At 38.4% G+C, this 22189-nt stretch overlaps 1 protein-coding gene across 3 annotated transcripts in view; it reads left to right on the top strand.

Annotated features, from left to right (window-relative positions):
* Nucleotides 1-22189, top strand: part of CSTPP1 (centriolar satellite-associated tubulin polyglutamylase complex regulator 1) — a 185199-nt gene that overhangs the window by 79214 nt on the left and 83796 nt on the right. For all 3 annotated transcript variants that reach the window (XM_004436930.3, XM_004436929.3, XM_087423021.1), the window contains exon 3: nucleotides 3004-3134. In XM_004436930.3, coding sequence (XP_004436987.2) covers nucleotides 3004-3134 — 131 coding nt within the window. The remainder of the gene's footprint in view (nucleotides 1-3003; nucleotides 3135-22189) is intronic.

Genomic DNA, 22189 nt, shown 5'->3' with positions numbered 1-22189 from the left:
AAGATAATGAGTAATTGACATTTTAAAAAAATGTGTAACTGAATGTATGTTAACTAATGTATGTTAAATTTTTAAGAAGAATACTGAAAGATTACAGATTCTGTCGTAGCTTCCAAAAAAAAAAAAAAAAAGACAAAATAAGACGGCAGAAATTAATCAAATATATCAAAAACTCACTTTTTTTTTTTTAAGTGAGGAAGATTAGCCCTGAGCTAACATCTAACATCTGTTGCCAATCCTCCTCTTTTTGCTAAGGAAGATTGGCCCTGGGCTAACATCAGTGCCCATCTTCCTCTACTTCATATGTGGGACGCCTGCCACAGTATGGCTTGATAAGTGGTGCATAGCTCTGCGCCCGGGATCTGAACCTGCAAACCCCGGGCCACCAAGGCAGAGCACCCGAACTTAACTACTACACCACTGGTCCGGCCCCAAAAACTCACTTTTTAAAATACAGAGAATGTAAGGTTGGGTAAAAAAACCCGAAAATCCGGCTATATACTACTCATGAGAGAAATACCTAAAACAAAATGACCCAGAAAGATTGAAATTAAAAGCATAGAAAAAGATATGCCGGGCAAATACTAATGAGAACAAAGCCGGTATTGCAATGTTACAGTACTAATATCAGACCAAAGTCCTGGACTTTTAAAGAGTTTATAAAATGTAGACTTGTGGTATTTCCACTGTTGCTAGCTGCAAACATAAATCCTGATACGTACTTTCTACCTGGTATTAATTATCTATTTCTTCTTATCTTTCTAAATCAACCACCACAGACATTTATGGAGGAGTATCTACTATGTGTTAGGTAATGTAATAGAGACGAAGATGAATACAACCTAATTCCTTACTCGGTAGAACTTACCGTCTAGTAGGGGAAATAAGTCCAGTAACTTTAAAACAAGGCAGCAAATTGTGAGTACCACTGGAGAGTTATAAATGAGATATGATGGGAATTGGGCATGGGGGGTGGAATCAGAAAAAGACTACATGCAAAACATGGCATTTGAGATGGTCCAGAAAGATTGGATAGAATTCTAACAGATGGAGGTAAGAAAAAGATATTTTAGCTTGAAGAGAAACAGTAAAGCTTTGAGCAATATTGTGTTTTCTGCTTTTTCATTATGGCCGTTAGATTTATCTAACGGAATTTTCACTGATTAAATTAAGATCATCTATTAACTCTTTAAGTGATTATGAGCTCCATACTGACCATCTGCCACCCAAATCAAACATTTCTCATTATTTTTACTTTTAATTAAATGTGAATTTTGTTGGTATGGATTATCTAAAGGCAGTAGGATAAATACAATTATAAATCATTTTATATTCACTGTTATATGTCCTTGCAATATCAATTTGTTTTATAAAATTCATATTGTGTAAATTCTTACTTATCTGTACAGTGAGGCTCAGCCAGATCCTTCAGTGCATAAATTATGGCGTAGTTTAAAAAAAGATGTTTTTAAAAAGCTACACTAGGGATATAATTTCACTGGTATTAGTTCCTTTACAGCTTAAACCGTGACCTAGACACCAGCTCTTTTCCCTTGCGGGGTATGAAGCACACTTTGGAACTGATTCTTTGCTGGATAGCTTCATAAATTTAGGCTAGAATGTTATCATTTTAGACTTCATTTGCTGGAAATGTGGCCTCCTCCATTTACCTGTAGCGGCTCATTTGCTTTATTTTTCATTTTCCTTTGCTCAAGACAACAGCATTGCCACAAACTGTGTGGTTAGGTTAACGCTTTTCATTGCTTTTTAAAAATCTCTCTTCCAAGCTAATCCTTTGCCAGATGTTGTCCTCATACTTCCTCACAGTGTCTTAGAAGTAGATTTCTGCGCTAGTTGTCCATGGGGGAAGAAGAGTATGTGATTTGCTTTAACAGGAAGAGGCTAATTTTATCTGAAGTGATAACATACTCTATGTGAAAGACAGGTTAGACACTTCCCTCTGAACTTGGTCAGGGAAAAGGAAAATGGAAAAGATGGCTCCTGAAATTTTTTCCTGTTTAGTTCAGAGATTTGGGTTTTTTTCCGCTTTAAATGGCCAACAAATGAAAAGTGGCATTTGGAATTACCACTGTCCCTCTATTGCTTGCCATCTTCAGTTTCATGTCTGCTTCTCTATAAAGATTAACACATTTTCCACTCATGATTTACTTGTCAGGGAATTTAGGAGTTTTCTGGAACCTGAAGTCTGCTGTTGGTAGTGATGATTACTGGATAATTGCCTATTCTTTGGTGGAATTTCCATTTTTAGATTATGCCTGGCTCTACAGCCTTTATTTCTTTGGCAGAAGAACCCAAAGGCAATGGAGTATGTTTTTTCCCCTTCCCCGGCCCAGCTTAAACAATGACTCACTTGGGCCCTGGGGCTTTGCCTCATGCTCTCATTCAGGGGCCACTTTCTACCCTCGTTCTATCTGTTTGCCTTTAGTGTTCTGTTTGGAACATTTTATATCCTTGGGCACGTGGGTTTGCCTCTGAGGTTATTGTCAAAGAGGTGTACTACCCCACTCCCAAACTGGAACAGACAGTCCAGTTATGTCCCCGTAAGCCATGCTGTTCTTATGGCAGCTGATAAAGGTCAGAGAGTACAGAAAGAGTATCTTTAAGGAAACATAATTTCAAAAGAGGTAGGGGGAGAAATATTCTTCAAAAAGATATGAGTGCCCATGTCATCCAGTTACAGACTGAAAGATTTCCCTCTATATGAAACGCTCCAGTGGCTGATTTAAACTTCCTCAGTGTATATATGTGGGAGGTGGGAAGCATTCAGGAATTGCACTTAATTTGACTCAGAGGGATATGGTTATGTGAAGAGACTTCCTCATAGTTCAGAGTTTTGTCTAATCTATAGTTCGGAGTATTGTTGGAGAAAAAAGATTTTCCCCCTATTTGGCAGTGGTTCTATCTGGTCTTGATTTTTCCTTCTGATTCCAGATTTCCAGAACTACCCATCTAATGATGATTTCTTGATTTTTCTCTTCGCAGTTTTAACAGTGTATGTCAGGGAACTCACATTCTCTTTCGGGAATTCAGCTTCATCCAAGCCACCCCTCACAATAGGGCATCATTCTTACGGGCCTTCTGGAGATGCTTCCGAACTGTGGGCAAAAATGGCGGTAAGTCTTCCCAAATTCTTTTCTTGCCTTCCTTTCTTCCTTCCAAACTTCTTTCTTTTGTTCCTATAAATACTGGTTGAGGGTATGCTGTTCAAGGCTCTCAGAACACCTTACTTTTGAGGTGCTATCCATCTGTGTCAGAGATACTACCAACATTACTACCACCATCACCGTTACTAATGATACTTATTAAGAGCCAAGCATAGCTTTGAGCGTTTTACATGTAGTAATTTATTTAATCTTCACAACATCTCTCTGTGGTAGATAGGATAATCCACATTTTATAACTAATGAAACTGAGGATCAGAGGGGTTAAATAACTTGACAAGGGTACACAGTAAATGCTGAGGCCAGATTCATACGCAGGCAGTCTGGATCCAGAGCCTTTGCTCTTGGCAAATATTAAAATGCCATCCATTAAATTCAAGGAATGATGTGAATACAAAGAAGGAAACTCCTGAGTGTGGGGGGTGGGATGGGAATACTATTGTTAGAGAGGGGGGAGAGCATGGATCAGAGAAGGTTCTCCTGAGAACTGGCTGTTTGATCTAAGTTGGGAAGGAAGAGTAGGAGGTATCCACGTGGATAAAGGAGCGAAGGGCATTCTGGGTAGAGCATGTGCTATGGTGTAGAAGCATAAAAGAACCTGGAGTAGTTAGGAAACTGAAAAGATCAGAATGGCTAGAGTTTGTGAAGAAAGTTATAGGAGATGAGCCTGTAAAGGAATAAAAGAAAGAAAATCAGGTCCTGAAAGACCATTTTTTTTGCCATAAAAAAGAAGTTGGGCTTTATTCTGTAGGTATTATTTGAAGGATGTTAGACAGGAGAATGATGTGATGATATCTGAGTTCTAGAAAGATCATTCTAAAGGCAGTGTGGAAATGGCTTAGGGGGCGAGCCTGGAAGCAAGGAGCATAGTTAGGAGACTTGCAGGAGTTAAGGAGAGATAACAAGAGCCAAAACTAAGGCCATGTCTGTGGACATGGAAAGGGCGCCTTCAGAGATAGAATCCACAGGATGCAGTGACTGGGTTTGGCATGTAAGGTGAGTGAGAAGACCAGTGATAAATTTCCAGGTAAGTGTACAGTTCTGTAGCATTAAGTACACTCACATTATTCTGAAACCATCATCACCATCCATCTCCAGAACTTTTTCATCTTCCCAAACTGAAACTCTATATCCATGGAACACTAAGTCTCCATTCCCTCCTCCCCCCAGCCCCTGGCAACCACCTTTCTGCTTTGTCTCTATGAATTGGACTACTCAAGGTACCTCATATGAGTATAGTCATGTAATATTTATCCTTTTGTGAATAACTTATTTCACTTAACGTAATGTCCTCCAAGTTCATTCATGTTGTGACATGTCTTAGAATTTCCTTCCTTTTAAAGGCTGAATAATATTCCATTGTATGTGTATACATTTCATTTATCCATCTGTCATGGATACTTGGGTTGCTTGCACCCTCTGGCTAATGTGAATAATGTGATATGTTAAGTTTTTGAAAAGTTCACATTTCTTAGTGACAATTAAAAACCTTCATTAAGCAGCAGGAAATACTCAGGTTCTAGAAACATAGATTTTGCGGAGTAGAATAAAATTTACTAAAGTAAGATTTTCATTTCACCTTAAAACCCTTGAGAGAGAAACTATGGCACTGGAAAATGCAAGTCATTTTTATATTTGCATATTGTTGGTTTGACATCTTATGATTATATTCCAAGGAAAATATTAAGAAAAACACTGATTAAAAATGTCTTAATTGAGACTTTATCTTGGTGTGAGGTAAAGGGCAAAAGATACCCATTGGAAGCTTCTTTTAAAAAATGGCACTAGGTTGTTACATTCAGAACACTAAAATAGGTTAAATTATCCAAAATTTTCAGATTTAGAATCTCTACATCAAAGTCTTTGTTCACATCTGTTTTCAAGGGCCTGTTCTCATTCCTACCTTTATATTATGTGTTTTTCCAAAGAAGTATTGAATACCTTTAAGACTATAGTGATGTCTAACTTATAGTTTTCTACAGTGGCCCTAACTTAAAGTAGAGGAAGGCCTAAACTATTTCCTCATTCATTCAACAAATATTTCTGGTAGCCTTACCGTGTGCCTGGCACTGGAGTTATAGTAAGTGAACAGATACACTCCCTGCTTTCATTGAATTTACAGGATCCCCCACCCTGCTCTATTGGAGGCTACTGCTACTTTATATAGATACTGAAACTTCTTTTCTAAAACCCCTACCTAGTGTCTTGTTAGATCATTTCCACTATCCTAAGAAATAGGTGAGGTAGGTATTATTGTGCCCATTTTCTACTTTTTTTTTTTTTTAGGAAGATTGGCCCTGCACTAACATCTGCTGCCAATCTTCCTCTTTGTATTTATTTATTTATTTTTTTCTCCCCAAAGCCCCAGTACATAGTTGTGTGCCATAGTTGTAGAGTTGTAGCTCTTGTATATGGGACGCCGCCTCAGCATAGCTTGATGAGCGGTGAGCAGGTCCGCACCCAGGATCCAATCCGGTGAACCCCGGGCCACCAAAGTGGAAGGCACGAACCCAACCACTACGCCACCGGGCTGGCCCCATATTGTGCCCGTTTTGTAAATAATGAAATCATGGAACTTGCAGAAGGATTGCACAGTGGATTAGTAACAAAATTGGAAATAGAACACAGATTTACTAATATGCTAATGTACTATTTCTACTATTCCAATCACAGCTTCTATGACATGTAACTCTAGAGATCATCCATCTCAATTACACTGTTGTGCAACAAGTACTTAGCGTACTGGGACTAGCATCATCTTCTTGACAGAATATATGCTCTAGTGGGCAAAAATGAATGTAGACTCAATTTTAAGTGAACTACGTCAGAAAAACTAACCTGTTGGTTTCTACATGAACAAAACTGGGAGCTATGAGTAAAAAGGTGAAGTTTGTACAATTTCATCAGAACCTGTCTGTCCCAGTCCTTTCCCAGTCCCTTAATCAGTCAGCAAATATTTAGTAAATACTCACTGTATTGAAGAATGGTGCATATAGCTAGAGCTGGTTTCTGTGAAATAGCACATGGAGATAACTATAGAAAACAGCCTTTAGATATCCTTAATTCTTTTCTTGATTTAGAAGTGGGGCCTCTTCAGGAATTTATTTACTATCACAAGGGATCCATATAGCATCTGGACTCTAAGCAGATGTGGGTTTCTTTATCTTTCTTATAGCAGCTGCCAGTGATTCATCCAGCTGCTGAGAAGAAGCAGTTCCAAGTTCTCCCTGTTTCTCCTGTGCCATAAACAAGACCTAGATTTTATGCTGGATATTTATTGTTATGCTTCTTAATCAGACAGCCTCTGATTTCTTAAAGACCAGATGCAACATTTGTGTCTAGGTGATCCAAAAATCTTTGGTTGAATAGTTTTAATATATTCTCAGTTTCTTCCAGGAAACTTTAGAACATCTTTCAGTCCCAGAATGTGTCAGTCCCCAATTTTAATCCAGAATGAGCAAAAACACTCAGAGGCAAGGTTCCAAAAGAAAGTATTTATTAAGCCCCGTTTTTTCAATTAGAATGCCAAGTACCAGACTCCTACTCAGTGGAGCTGCTACTGTATTATTCTCCTGCAGATAACTTCCTTGGAACGTCGTGTACATATTTTAGCATTATCAGGAGGAAACTAACTCTTCTGGGAGGTAGCAAAAGAAGAGCAGAGTTCCAGCATAACATATCTAAAAATGAAGCCACCTGTGGAAAACTAAGGACCTGATCCCTTCTGGCTAGAAACATTTTATCCCGGTTTTTAGTGAGTACAGGGATGCAGTGTCATTTCTGGATGACTGAGTATTGAATGATGCTAATTTTCCTGTGTCTGAATTTCAAATAATCTCATAAAGACTATAGTGAACCTCTTGCTATCTTTAGACTATTAGAAGCAAAAAGATCTAGTCAAATATAATAGCCTTTAAAATTCAGCCTCTCACTTTGGTATTTCTTTCAGTGTAGAAAGATTAATCCAGATTTTCCAAGTCTGGCAAAGATTGAAATTCTTTTGAAGTAATCTTCCCTTCTGTTTAGGGATATTGGTTCAAAAAAGCTTTTGTCCAGTTTATTTTCACAGTTTATTAGAATGTAATTTTGAGCTTTTTGCTTTTACCAATGAATATCTATATTTCATTTAATAAAATAATGATAGGTACTTCTTCTTCTACCCATGAAGAAGTACCTTATGTACTAAAGGAATTGCCCTCCTGGCATAAACAACTAGAAAATCATTGTTTCAGACACTGGACAACAGTCAATGTGGCACTGTGGTCCCTGAGAGGCAGCTACCAAGAGACAGCACAGGAAGGGAGATTGTCAAAGAGCCCAGTGGTCTTACTGAGTTGAGGAGGCAGAGACTGCGGTTTAGGGAGGCCAAGTGGCCAGAATTTGCAGGGCTGAGTACCAGAGATGAGGGAGTTGCCCAGTAAGCTTCGGAGAGCTACAAGTGGGTATTTGAGTCCTTAGCTTCAAACTCTGCACGTGTGTGGGTTGGAAAAAGAACCACCAGAAGACAGTAGGCCAGACAATTCCTGGAGTATACGCAGGGCTGGGGATAGTTCACTCTTCTACCGTCTGGAGTGGAGAGACCTCAGAATACACAGGGCATTGGCATTGAATAGAGTCCTCAACAACTTAGAAGCAAAAAGTATTAAACTGATCTGCAAGTAACTTAACTGTATACCAGAACAAAATTCAATACTCCTTAAAGAAATTCAGTAAAACCTAGCACTCAACAACGTAAAATTCACAAAGTCTAGCATCCAATTAAAAATTACCGGACATTAAAAGAAGCAGGAAGATATGACCCATAACCAGGAGAAAAATCAATCGATAGAAACACAAACCTGAAAATGACAGAGATGACAGATTTAGCTAACAAGGACCTTTAAACAGTTATTTTAAATCATGTAGATATGTTCAAGTATGTAAAGAAAAACATGAATATGATTAAGAGATAAGTGGAAGATGTTAAACAGATCCAAATGGAATTTCTAGACATAAAAAATACAATATCAGAAATGAAAATAATGTTAATAATAATTAACATTTATTAAGTGCTTCCTATGTAGATTCTCGTTTTTCTTCACAGCAATCCAATGTATTAGGTAGATACTATTATTATCTCCTTTGCACAGAAAATCAAAATGAGATTTAGAAAGTTAAATAACTTGTTCTAGGTCACACATCTAGTAAGTGAAGAACCTTGTCAATTTGTGTGGTATTTTCACATATGACACTGGCAGAAGCATGGAAAATAGAACGGAAGGCAGGTGGTAAGACTGAAGACCAAGACCAGTTAGGAGCCGATTACAATAGAACAGGAAATGGCATGGAATTGAAAAGCTATTTAAGGAGTTGGTTTGACAGGACTTGCTGACTGACTGGGTGTAGGGTGTGGGAGAGGAGTTGAGAATGAGTGCCAGGATCTAAAGTATTGCTAATTTCATCCCTCCCTCCCTTTTTTTTTCTTTCATCTTTTGTGTTTTACTCTGAATTCACTGTGGTTTTATCTTCATAGTCTAGGTATATTCATTCATTCATCAAACATTCATGTATCAGTTGCTAGTGATAAAGCAGTGAGTGGAACAGACAGAAATTCCTGCTCTCATGGAGTTTGTGGTCTGATAATCAGAGATTTGAAAAAAAAAAAAACTCCCTGCTTTTATAAAAGGAGCTCACATTCTAGGAATCAGGAAATTACAGTGGGTCTGTATGATCGTATGATAAAAATTGTTACTTTTTCCTAAAATGTCTCAAGTTATGGCGGGTGAAGTGATCGCAAGGGAAAATGCCAACAATTTAGGCTGAAATTAAGCTTTTGGTCTGACTTCTCTGTGTAATTGCCTCAAACCTCCACTTGATTTTGCTTGTCACTAATCCTCATCCTCACCACTAAAAACCATTCTCTGAGGATTAGCAGTGCTGACTTCAGGAGTGGGGTGGCTGTCTTGTTTGAAATGTTAAAGAGCGTTTGTTACATTTGTAATTTTTTAAACAAGCAAAAATCCTTCCATGTAATCTCTTCACTCCTGTGGTTTCCTCTAGCCGGGCATCTTCACTTGCTCCCACCAGCGCTTCACCTCTCCTGATTTTCCCCGGAAACCCGATGTAGCCAATAAACAATTTCTTCAACCTCAAGTTCTGTTTCCTGTCTTCCATTTTACTTGTTCTCAATTCCTAATTTTCCTTTTTTTCATTTTTACTTCCTTCTTCAGAATCTTTTCTGCAGGGAGAACATTGACATCTGATGTCCCCTCAAATCTTTCACCTCACTACCTCCAATAACTTTAATCTTTCCCTCTATTTAAGTTTCCCTTTTTTCTATTTTGGTTATTTGGGGCTGTCACACATGTCACACAAGCATTCCTGGAATGCTGTTGTCCCCACCTCCTCTCCCACCCAACCCTCCTCACCCTCCGTATGTAATACCCTTAGGTTGCTAACCTCTCTCTCTCCTTCTGGGTCTTAGTTTAAAGGTTAGCTCCTTAAAGGGGCCTTCTCTGTGACTCCCTTCCTCATCTGAGTTAGATCCCTTCATTATTCTTTTTCAAATCATCCTATAATTTTTAGTCACATCATTTATTACAGTTTCTGACTAAATATTTTTTGGATGACATTTTACTCAGTGTCCATCTTCCTTATTAAATTGTAAGCTTTATGAAGGCAAGAACCTTGTTTGTTTTGCCAATAACTGTATTCCTAGCACCTAACATACATAAATGATTTCTTTTTTGTTATTTAACATGAAAACTCACCATTTTCTATTCCCTGTGTGGAGGATAGATTATTGAATGGATTATAGTATCTTCTCTTTTATTAGAGGGTAAGGTTGGTTTTGAAAATCTGCTTTACACTAACTTTTCAAAATTATATAGGAGCCTGGATTTAAAATAATAATAGCTACGATTCATTCACCATCTACTGTATACAAGGCAGTAAACTTCATGTTCAAAGTGCCCCACTAACAACTGGCCCACTGTATTAAGTGACACCTAATTAAAATAATATGCAGTCCCCATTGGTGCTTCCAAACAAGAATTAGAAAGATTTAGATCATGATCTGTATGCAAACTTGAAACATTGGTGAGGATCTTATAGTAGTACCTTCTTTCCTTCTTTTGTTTTCTGGGTCCAGCCTTTATGCTGTGAAAGAGATCACAAACCAATGGCCTGATGAGTACGTGTGCCTTGGCCTGCAGATATGTTCTTTCCTTTTTTTTTTTTTTTTGTGAGGAAGATTAGCCCTGAGCTTACATCTGTTGCCAACCCTCCTCTTTTTGCTGAAGAAGATTGGCGCTGGGCTAACATCCGTGCCCATCTTCCTCTACTTTATATGTGCGACACCTGCCACAGCATGGCTTGATAAGCGGTGCGTAGGTCTGCGCCTGGGATCTGAACCTGCAAACCCCGGGCCTCCGAAGCGGAGCATGCAAACTTAGCTGCTATGCCACCGGGCCAGCCCCTGCAGATATGTTTTCTTTGGCTGCAGTGTTTAAAAGAATTTTTTTAAATTAAATGCCAACATTTAACATAAAAATCTCAATTCATTTTCACTTAAAGAATGGAAAATCCTTCCAATACCATGCCCACATACCAACATAAAAATCTCAATTCAGTTTCACTTAAAGAATGGAAAATCCTTCCAATACCATGCCCACATTCCAACAGAGAGACAGTTCGCCGGGGTGGAGGTGCAGCTGCTCTCTTTAGAGAGGTCGTGTGGCCTCAGCTTAACCACTATCCCCAGCTGCCTTGCTTCACCTGCTGACGTTTCCTGCCTGGCCTCTGAAGGCATTTGAGTTTGCTACCATTGCTAGAACTTCTTGGTCCATTTATAATCACTTGAAAGGTAGAGTTACACACTTAATTCAGAATGAGGAGTCAGGAGCTGATTCCTCAACTAGATTCTCTTTCTCTTTTCTCTTTGTTATCATGATGTATCAAAAACTTTTAGAATTAGAAGGGACCTTAGAAGTCATCTCGTTTTGAAACTAGGTCTAGGAGTTTTTAATATATATATATATTTCTCTTTATTGTGGTAAAATATACATGCCATAAAATCACCATTTTAACCACTTTTTAAATGTAGAAATCTCTTTTTGTTGGTAAAATATAAATAACATAAAATTTACCATTTTAACCATTTTTAAGTGTGCGATTCAGTGGCATTAACTACATTCACATTGTTGTGTAACCATCAACAGCATCCATCTCCCTAACTTTTTTCGTCTTCCCAAACTGAAAGATTTTTTTTTTTTTTGTGAGGAAGATCAGCCCTGAGCTAACATCCATGCTAATCCTCCTCTTTTTGCTGAGGAAGACCGGCTCTGAGCTAACATCTATTGCCAATCCTCCTCCTTTTTTTTCTCCAAAGCCCCAGTAGATAGTTGTATGTCATAGCTGCACATCCTTCTAGTTGCCGTATGTGGGACTCGGCCTCAGCATGGCTGGACAAGTGGTGCATCGGTGCGCGCCCGGGATCCGAACCTGGGCCGCCAGTAGCAGAGCGCGTGGACTTAACCACTAAGCCATGGGGCTGGCCCTGAAAGATTTTACCTATTAAAAAATAACTCCCCATTTCCCCCTCCTCCAGCCCCTGATAACCACTGTTTTTACTTTCTGTCTTTATATATTTGACTATTCTAAGTACTTCCTATAAATGGAATCATACAATATTTGTCATTTTGTGTCTTATTTCACTGAGCATGGTTTTTTCACAGTTCATCTGTGTTGTGGCATATATCAGAATTTCATCCCTTTCTATGACTGAATAATATTCCATAGTGTGTATATATCATACTTTGTTTATTCATCTGTCAATGGACACTTGGGTTGTTTGTACCATTTGGCTATTGTGAATAACACTGCTATGAACATGGGTGTACAAGTATCTGTTTGGTTCCCTGCCTTTGATTCTTGGATATATATTTAAAAGTGGAATTGCTGGATCATATGATAATTCTATATTTAACTTTTTAAGGAATTGCCATACTATTTTTCACAGTGGCTGCACCATTTTATATTCTCACCAGCAATTCACAGGGTTCCAGTTTCTCCAGATCCTTACCAACACTTGCTATTTCCTGTTGTTTTGTTAATAGGCATCCAAATGGGTGTGAAATAGTATCTCACTGTGGTTTTGATTTGCATTTCCCTAATGACTAATGATGTTGAACATCTTTTTATACCCTTATTGGTCATTTTTATATCTTCTTTGGAGAAATGTCTATTTAAGCTCTTTGCCCATTTTTGAATTGAGTTGTCTGGTTTTTTGTTGTTGAGTTGTAGGGGTTCTTTATATATTATGGATAAGAATCCCTTATTAGATATATGATTTGCAAATATTTTCTCTCTTTCTGTAGGTTGTCTTCTCACTTTCTTGATAGTATCCTTTGATGCACAAAAGGTCTTAATTTTGATGAAGTCCAATTTATGTCTTTTGGTTCCTGTTGCTTTTGGTGTCATATCTATGAAATCATTGCCAAATCCAATGTCATGAAGACATTGGATTGTTTTCTTCTAAGAGTTTTATAGTTTTAGCTCTTAAGTTTAGGTCTTTGATCCATTTTGAGTTAATTTTTTTATAAGGTGTAAGGTAAGAGTCCAGCTTCCTTCTTTTGCACGTGGATATCCAGTTTTCCCAGCACCACTTGTTGAAAAGACTTTTTGAACAGTCCTTTCCCCAGTGAATGGTACCCTTGACACCCTTGTTCAAAATCAGTTGACCATACGTGTGAGGGCTTATTTCTGGGCTCTCTAATCTATTCCAGTGGTCTACGTGTCTGTTTTTATGCTAGTACCATACTGTTTTAGTTACTGTGGCCTTGTATTAAGTTTCCAAGTTGAGAAGTTTGAGTCCTCCAATTTTATTCCTCTTTTTCAAGATTGTCCTTGCTATTCAGGGCCCCTTGCAATTCCTTATAAATTTGAGGATTGGCCATTCTATTTCTGTGGAAAAAGCTGTTGGAATTTTGATAGGGATTGTGTTGAATCTGTAGATTGCTTTGGGTAGTATTGATGTCTTAACAATTTTAAGTCTTGCTATCCATGAACATAGGATGCCTTTCTGTTTATTTAGGTCCTTAATTTCTTCAGTAGTATTTTGTAGTTTTCAGTATGCAAGTCTTTCACCTCCTTGGTTAGATTTATCCCTAAGTATTTTATTCTTTTCATGCTATTATAAATGGAACTGTTTTTCTTAGTTTCCTTTTTGCATTATTCATTGCTAGTTTATAGAAATGTAATTGATTTTTGTATATTGATTTTATATCTTGCATCTTTGCAGAATTTGTTTATTAGTTGTAACAGTTTGTGTGTTTGTATAATCTTTAGGGTTTCCTATGTCATGCCATCTTCAAATAGAGATAGTTTTACCTTTTCCTTTCCAATTTACAAGTCTTTTATTTCTTTTCCTTGCCTAATTGCTCTGGTTAGAACTTTGTGTTCTATGTTGAGTAAAAGTGGCAAAAGCAGCCATCCTTGTCTTGTTCCTGATGTTAGGGGAAAGCTTTCCAGTGTTTGGTTTTAAGATAAAAGCCTGTTAAGAAAATTGTGATTCACACAGATAAGTAGCTTTAAATACTGATAGATTTGTTTTTAACATCTTGACATCCAGTCAATTTTGTTTTTTAGTTATACTGATCCAAATATTTGAAAAAGGAGTGATAGTAAATTTTTTGTGTCAAAGCTGAGTTACTAATGTACCTGACAATTGTTCACATTCCTAAGTGATGAGTAATCACTTTGGTGAAATCAATGAATGGTTTTCTCAGCTAGTTTAAAAACTTCATTGTTTGGGCCGGCCCTGTGGCTTAGCGGTTGGGTGCACGCGCTCTGCTGCTGGCGGCCTGGGTTCGGGCCCCGGGCGCACACCGACCCACCGCTTCTCCGGCCATGCTGAGGCCGCGTCCCACATACAGCAACTAGAAGGATGTGCAGCTATGACATACAACTATCTACTGGGGCTTTGGGGGGAAAAAATAAATAAAGAAAATCTTTAAAAAAAAAAAAAAAACTTCATTGTTTGGAAAAAAATGTATCTTATAGCATCATCTATGAATTGTTCATTGATGCTATTTCTTTTCTTTTTAATTGATATCATAGTAGTTTATAACATTGCGAAATTTCAGTTGTACATTATTGTTTGTCAGTCCCCATATAAATGCACCCCTTCACCTCTTGTGCCCACCCTCCATCCCTCTTCCCCCTGGTAACAACCAAACAGTTCTCTCTGTCCATGTGTTAGTTTATCTTCCACATATGAGTGAAATCATATGGTGTTTGTCTTTCTCTGACTGGCTTATTTCACTTAACATTATACCCTCAAGGTCCATCCATGTTGTTGCAAATGGGACAGTTTTGTCTTTTTTTATGGCTGAGTAGTATTCTATTGTATATATGTACCACATCTTCTTTATCCAATCATCAGTCGATGGACACTTGGGTTGCTTCCACTTCTTGACTATAGTGAATAATGCTGCAATGAACATAGGGGTGCATAAGCCTCTTTGGATTGTTGATTTCAAGTTCTTTGGATAAATACCCAGTAGTGGGATAGCTGGATAATAAGGTATTTCTATTTTAAATTTTTTGAGGAATCTCCATACTGTTTTCCATAGAGGCTGCACACTGGTGCTGTTTCTTGAAAAGATCAGATACCTCAGAGGTTTCTATGGATTGCATTGTGTCCCCCAAAATTCATATGTTGAAACCCCTAACCCCCAATGTGACTGTGTTTGGAGGTGGGGCCTATAAGGATGTAATTAAGGTTAAATGAAGTCATAAGAGTAGAGCCCTGATCCAGTAGGATTAGTGTCCTCATGAGAAGAGACACCAAAGAGCCTGCCCCCTTTCTCTGCCATGTGAGAACACAGTGAGAAGGCGGCCTTCTGCAACCAAAGAGAGATTCCTCACCAGACGCTGACCCTGCTGGCTCCTTGATCTTACATTTCCAGTCTGCAGAACTGTGAGAAAATAAATTTCTCTTGTTTAAGCACCCAATCTGTGGTATTTTATTTATTTATTTATTATTTTAGTTTATTATTATTTTTTTTTAGTTTTTTTTTTTTTTTGCTTGTTTGTTTTTGTGAGGAAGATCAGCCCTGAGCTAACATCCATGCCAGTCCTCCTCTTTTTTTTTGCCGAGGAAGACTGGCCCTGAGCTAACGTCTGTGCCCATCTTCTTCCACTTTATGTGGGACGCCGCCACAGCATGGCCTGACAAGCGGTGTGTCGGTGCACACCCGGGATCCAAACCCGGGCTGCCAGCAGCGGAGCATGCACACTTACCTGCTACACCACGGGACCAGCCCCTGTGGTATTTTATTATGGCAGCCCAAGGAGACTAATACAGAGGCCATTTTATTACTCACAGTTTCAACAAAGAAAAATTAATTTTGTTTTGCGTGTTGAGTCCAAATCCTGTTTTGATTCATCACTTAACATTTTATCTGAGGTTGTAAGTATGGCTGTGTTGTAAGCCTAAATTGAGCCATTTGATTTTTGTAGAATATCAGTAAAATTTCCAAGTTGATAATCCCATATTTAATGGATTTACTTGGGCCGGCCCCGTGGCTTAGTGGTTAAGTGCGTGCGCTCTGCTGCCGGCGGCCCGGGTTCGGATCCCGGGTGCGCACCGAGGCACCACTCCTCCAGCCATGCTGAGGCCGCGTCCCACATACAGCAACTAGAAGGATGTGCAGCTATGACAGACAACTATGTACTGGGGCTTTGGGGAAAAATAAATAAATAAAATCTTTAAAAAAAAAAAAAAATGGATTTACTTAAGGTAGAAATAATAATAATTTCTTATTTTATTCGACTATTATTCTGACAACTGCCTTATGTCAGAAAATTTATGTGTATATGTATATATGCTTATATATATAAGTATAAAGAATAAATTCTGGTATAACTACTGATAGCTCTGCAAATAACTATGAAAGGTCTGCGATTTAAAAGCCTCATTCTAAATATTGATAGGCTTTATCAATTTGTGTAACATTATCCAATAGTGTTTTGAAAAACGCTTGCATAATTTTAACGGCTAGTACTTTCCTACACAACATCTGGTGATGTGTTAAGGCCGTTTCTTTTATATGATCCGCTACTTCATAAATCTTTTCCGCCATTGCTTTTCCAGTCTCAGTACAGAAACATCTGCATCTTTACCACTTTGTTATGGCTTAACACTTAAAGACTTCTATTTTATAATTATGAAGATTTTGTAAAGTGATAAGTCTACTCGATTTGGTTCCATAACCACATCCTGTAGAAACAAATGAAAAGAGAGCTTGATAACCTCTGTGCTCTCACCCAGTAGAATGTAAAGATTTTATGTAATCTCAGCCCTATGCCAGTATGGCCCTGGATTAAAAAGAACAGAAAAAGACCAGAGCAGATAAAAGCCTTCCTAATCACATTTAAAACATATTTACAAGTTCAAAAATATATCTTTGTGAAGCAGGAGAAGCTCCCCAATGAGTTAACCTGAGAGCACAGGTTGATAGTATCTATATATTAAAATTTACTGTGTAACATATTTAGTGTGCATTGTTTTTCTTATAGATTTCTTATGTTTTTAATAAGAAAAGTATTAAAATTAAACATCTGTTGGGCCGGCCCTGTGGCTTGGTGGTTAAGTGCGCGCACTGCAATGCTGGTGGCCCGGGTTCGGATCCCGGGTGCGCATAGAGGCACCACTTCTCCGTCCATCCTGAGGCCGAGTCCCACATACAGCAACTAGAAGGATGTGCAGCTATGACATACAACTATCTACTGGGGCTTTGGGGGGAAAAAATTAAATAAATAAAATCTTTAAAAAAAAAAAATAAACATCTGTAGAACCTTACAAATGCCTCTGATAAGTTCTAGGCTTCTGGTTTGAAAACTACTTAGATACTTCAACGCTTCCCCCGTTGTATCAAGTTGAGGCCTGAGGTCTCCCAGCTAGTTGGTAAATTCAGGTCTTCTGACTCTGTCAGATGCTCTTTCAATTAACATCAACTGCTCTTGCCCTGATGCTAAGTGAACATAAATATATTTTATGTCATTTAGTCTCTGAGATCAATGTATAATTTTCTAGCACAAAATATAATCCAAGTAGTTAAGGCATAAGAATGTATTGCAATTGGCTATGATTTTATATCTTATTTCATTGCTTTACAGTTGGAGGAAAGGTACCTACAAGTTCTTTAATTTTAAGTTCCATTTTATCTGTCTTCAAGAGAAAAAATAAAGTTATTCCATCTTTGTTTAAAATAAAGAATCATGATTCTTATTATTGAGGGAAGTATAGTACTTGCTTTACTGCATATTTCATGCTTTGAAGGACGTAATAAGCAGAATTTGGAAGTTCTTTGAAAATACAACCAAGAGTTTTTTAAAAGTTATGCTGAAATGAGACTTTACCATGAGATGTTATTAAACCCATTCTCTAAAGTAGATCTACCAGAAAACGGAATGGTGTCTCTTAGGCTTCTGAAATCCCTTGCTCTCGTGGTTCTATTAGAAACAAAAAGTAAATGACTAAATTAAAGTTTACAGACTATGAATCAAAATAAAACTACCTTATGTTAAAGATGTAAATTTAATAAACTGTACTCAAATTTGGTTGTTTTGGTGGATTTTAAGCTGGAAGTATATAAAAGCAAGTATAAGGAGTGTTGAAAATTGAATCTTTTCCAGTTTTATTTTGCTTGGCATAACCTGCTCTTCATGCCCACTGCCACACCTGACCCTAATTTTAGAACCCTAATTAAACGCTTCGGAGAGGTTGTCAAAAAGACAGATTCCTTGATCCCATCTCCAACCTACTGAATCAGAGTTAGCAGGGAAGGGACCTGGGAGTTCCTTGTTTGACAAGTGTTTCAGGTGATTTTTATTGTTGCTCAAGTGTGGGAAACAGTGAGTAACTTTTTTTTTTTCTTTGCTCCAGGCCTTGCTCTACATCAGCAGTTTTCAACCCTGGTTGCATGTCAAGTTAGCTTAGGGAGATTTTTGAAAATACTGATGCCCAAGCCCCATCCTAGACCAATTTAATCAAAATCTTTGGGTTGGGACCTACGCATTTTTTTTGGAAATGTTTTAAGTAAAAAAAATTTTTTTTTTTGCTGAGGAAGATGTGCTCTAAGCTAACATCTGTTGCCAATCTTCCTTTTTTTTTTTTTTTTTAATGTGAGCCGCCACCACAGCATGACCACTGACAGATGAGTGGTGTGGGTCCACACCTGGGAACCAAACCTGGGCTGCTGAAGCAGAGTGTGCCGAACTTAACCATTAGGCCACGAGGGCTGGCCCTAAGTAAAATTTTTTTATTGCAGCATAACATATATAGAGAAATGTGCAAAATAATAAATGTAGAGCTCAATGAATTTCTACAAAATAAACATACTCATGTAATATCCATCCAGATAAAGAGAGAACATTACCAGCACCCCAGATGCCTCTCCCAGCCCCCTTGCAGTCATTACTCCTCTCTAGGGTAACCACTAATCTACCTTTTATCACCATAAACTAGACGTGCCTGATTTTGGACTTCATGTAGCTAGAATCATAGAGCATGCACTCTTCTGTGTCTGGCTTCTTTTGCTCAACATTCTATTTCTGATTTGTTGTTGGGTTTTGCTACAGTTTGTTCTTTTTCATTGTTGTACAGAATTGCATTTTATGTATAAACCACAGTTTATTTATCCATTCTACAGTAGGTGGCATTTGGGTTGTTTTCAGTTTGGGGCTAGTACAAACAATGTTGCTATAAACATACTTTTATATGTCTCTTGGTATACGGATTTCTGTTAGGTAGGTACTTAGGAGTGGAATTGCTGGAAATGTGCATGTTCAGCTTTAGCACATATTCCCAGATTTCCAAAGTGATTGTACAATTTTCCACATTTAGCTGCAGTTTATGCGAGTCCCTGTTTTTTGGAACTTTTTGGGGGGCCCACGCATTTTAAAAGCTCCGTAGGTGATTCTGATACGCACTGAAGCTTGAGAACTACTGCAAGATCTTTTATAAATATAATTCTCTAAAGCACAGCCCTGGCCTTGTCACCCTCGCTTAGAACGTCAGTGGTTCCGTATTGCCTACATTTGAAGTATGAATTCCACTGCCTTACACTTTAGGCCACTCATGATCTAACCTCGGCTCTTCCAACCACTGCTCTCCTGATCATAGCCTACACTCTCACCACACAAAGATACTCACTCTCCCCAGACACTCCCTAAGCTTTTCTCCTTACACACACATGTTTTTACTTTTCTATCTGTGTGGAAGAACTTTCTTGCATGGCTGTCACAGTCCTGCCCATCCTCAAGTAGACCCAGTGAAAGTAACACATCTTCTGAAAGTCCTCCTGATTCCCACTTCCTCCCCTCCTTGGCCTCCCTTACCTCCACCCAAAAGTGATCTCTCTTATGACACAAACTCTGTCATACCTTATATTTAGTTATCGGCAAACATAATCTGTTTCCTAAGATATAACATGGGGTTAAGAATAAATCGATTTCTATGTCTTTCCTGTCTCCTCATCTAGATTGTAAGTTTGTAATATCAAGCTCCACGTGAAGCACTAAAGAGAAAGACTTCAGAGTCAGGTGGCCCTAGGTTCAGGTGGCCTTTTTATCGGATGTAGCTGTGTGACCATAGTCAAGTCGCTTTTTCCAGGCCTTAGTTTTCTTGTCTGTAAAATGGCGAGTATACTACTTCAGTGTTGTGAAAGCTAAATGAGATAATGGTTTATGCCAGTTGCTTGTGTCATTGTGATAAGTATCATTGTTAGCTCTCTTGAGGGCAGAGACAGCATATTTTATCTCTGGATTCCCACTCAGTGCCTTTGCTTGTTGTAGATGCAACTACAACTGAGTAACTAAGTTAATGAATGCCTGCTGGACGATTGGATGGGCATGCTTATTTCTAGTCCATTTCCAATAAGTTCAGCTTTCAAGGAGCAGTTCAAATTTCAATTTAACCATCAGACATAGACAGAAAGTAGGGTTTCTACTAGAAACTTTAAAAACTGTATTAAAAAGGCCAAATCCCCAGTTTAACCACACAACAGCTGCTCTCCTGCTGCTGCCAGGAAATAGGGAAAACCCTCCAAGAGCTATTTGCTGTTTGTTTGTTCATCTCCTGATAAACATGTCGTGACTTGGGGAGAGCACACACTTCCCCTGCAGGCCAGCGCGGGTTTGGGAAGTTGCATGCAGCAGCAATAAGGAAGGAATCACCCACTCTGTGGGAGAGGTTCCCGCAGGGGCTCAGCTAAGTCCGTTTGCAGTTTTGCTGAGTTATTTACTAAGATGAAGGGACTGGGTGTGGCTGAGATTCCTCCTGGGAAGTCACTTCAAGAATCTCCCTAATTTTCTCGCCCTTCATCTTTGTTCTCTGGCTTTGGTGCAAGGGTGCAGTCAGTCGCACCCAGTTGGCTGCTGTTCCCAGCACACTGAATTCTTTGAAGCCGGCTGTTGCAGCCAAGGATTCCCTGCCCTGTTCTTTTCCCCTTGCTCTGATTTAAAAAACAGTTCTGGAAATTGTCATCTGGCGTGGAGATTGATGAGAAGGAACTTTGTGGGTTGCATGCTGTTTTTCTAGATACATAGGACCAAAAAGGACCTTTAGAGCTTTAAATTTTCATTTCTCGAAAACTCATTATTGATGAATTTTACATGAGCAAATTATACAAAGTAGGCCCTGCCATCACCACTATCATTTAATAGTATTTTAGTGCTAAGAGGCTGTACAAGTGAGACAAAACTGATACTGGAGAGTATTTATCATCACCCATGTCACTTACAGGAGGAATATAATGTATTAACTGATTGAAACTTCAGGAAAGATGTATAACAAAACATACAAGGATTAATGGGTAGTCCACAAAAATGTTTACCACATGACCAATATCTTTTAAAATATGAACAAATAAATGAATTTAACCATGTTATAATCACACTGGGTCTGATGACAAAAGATTCTGAAAAATATATTAAAAGAATCTGAAAAATATGTAATTCCAATGTTCAAAACCTTATTTGTCATGCTAACTTGCCAATAACTCTTTGGAAGCACATTTCTACTTTTAAAATAAAATTAAATTCAGGAAGCAATGATGGACAAGGAAGTGATAAAATTCTAGGCAGACATTTAAAATCTACATTTATTGCCTCAAGCTGCAGAACAGCATGACAGTATAATACTATTTATATAGAATTATATATTTTTATGTCTGTATATGTTTATATGCATACAGAAATGTTTGGAAAGAGGTTTACCAAAATGTTGTTGGGATTTTACTTTTTTCTTCAAACTTTTCTATATTGTTTGAGTTTTTGTTTGGTTTGGTTTTGTTTGTTTGTTTTTGTTGAGGAAGATTTGTCCTGAGTTAACATCTGCTGCCAATCTTCCTCTTTTTTTCTTGAGGAAGATTTGCCCTGAGCTAACATTTCTGCCAGTCTTCCTCTATTTTGTCTGTGGGATGCTGCCACAGCATGGCTGACAAGTGGTATAGGTCCGCGCTCAGGATCCAAACCCAGGCCGCCAAAGTGTAGCATGCCAAACTTAAGCACTAGGCTGGAGGGCTGGTTCCTGTTTGAGTTTTTTAATAATGATCATGTACCATTTTTATAATCACAATAAAAATAAAGCTATTTTAATTTGAAAAAAAGAAAATTTTGTTTGAGCATCTGCTATATGTCCAAGGTGGTCCTAGGAGTTCTGAGGTATAAGAAAAAAGGCTGTGGCCTGGCCACCAAGATGCTTACAATCTAGATGGGAAGACAGCTGGAGGATGGTATAGTGTAGAGTGTAATCAGATGTCAGGATATGTGGTTCAGAGAAGTGCTGCAGACCACCAGGAAGAGGAGAGGGCATGTGGAAGCTTCCATTGAAGAGAGGAGGCTCAGGCTGGACCTTGAAAGAAGGGCAGAATTGGACTAGCAAGAAGGAGGAGAGCATTTTAGGCAGCGTGAGCCCTGAAGTGATGGTAATAATGGTTCTGAAAAGACAGTGAGGAAACCAG

This window comes from Ceratotherium simum, chromosome 34 (genome assembly GCF_057802395.1).
Source record: "Ceratotherium simum simum isolate JZ-2026a chromosome 34, ASM5780239v1, whole genome shotgun sequence".
Classification (NCBI taxonomy): Eukaryota; Metazoa; Chordata; class Mammalia; order Perissodactyla; family Rhinocerotidae; genus Ceratotherium; species Ceratotherium simum.
This window is presented reverse-complemented; position numbering and strand designations above follow the sequence as displayed.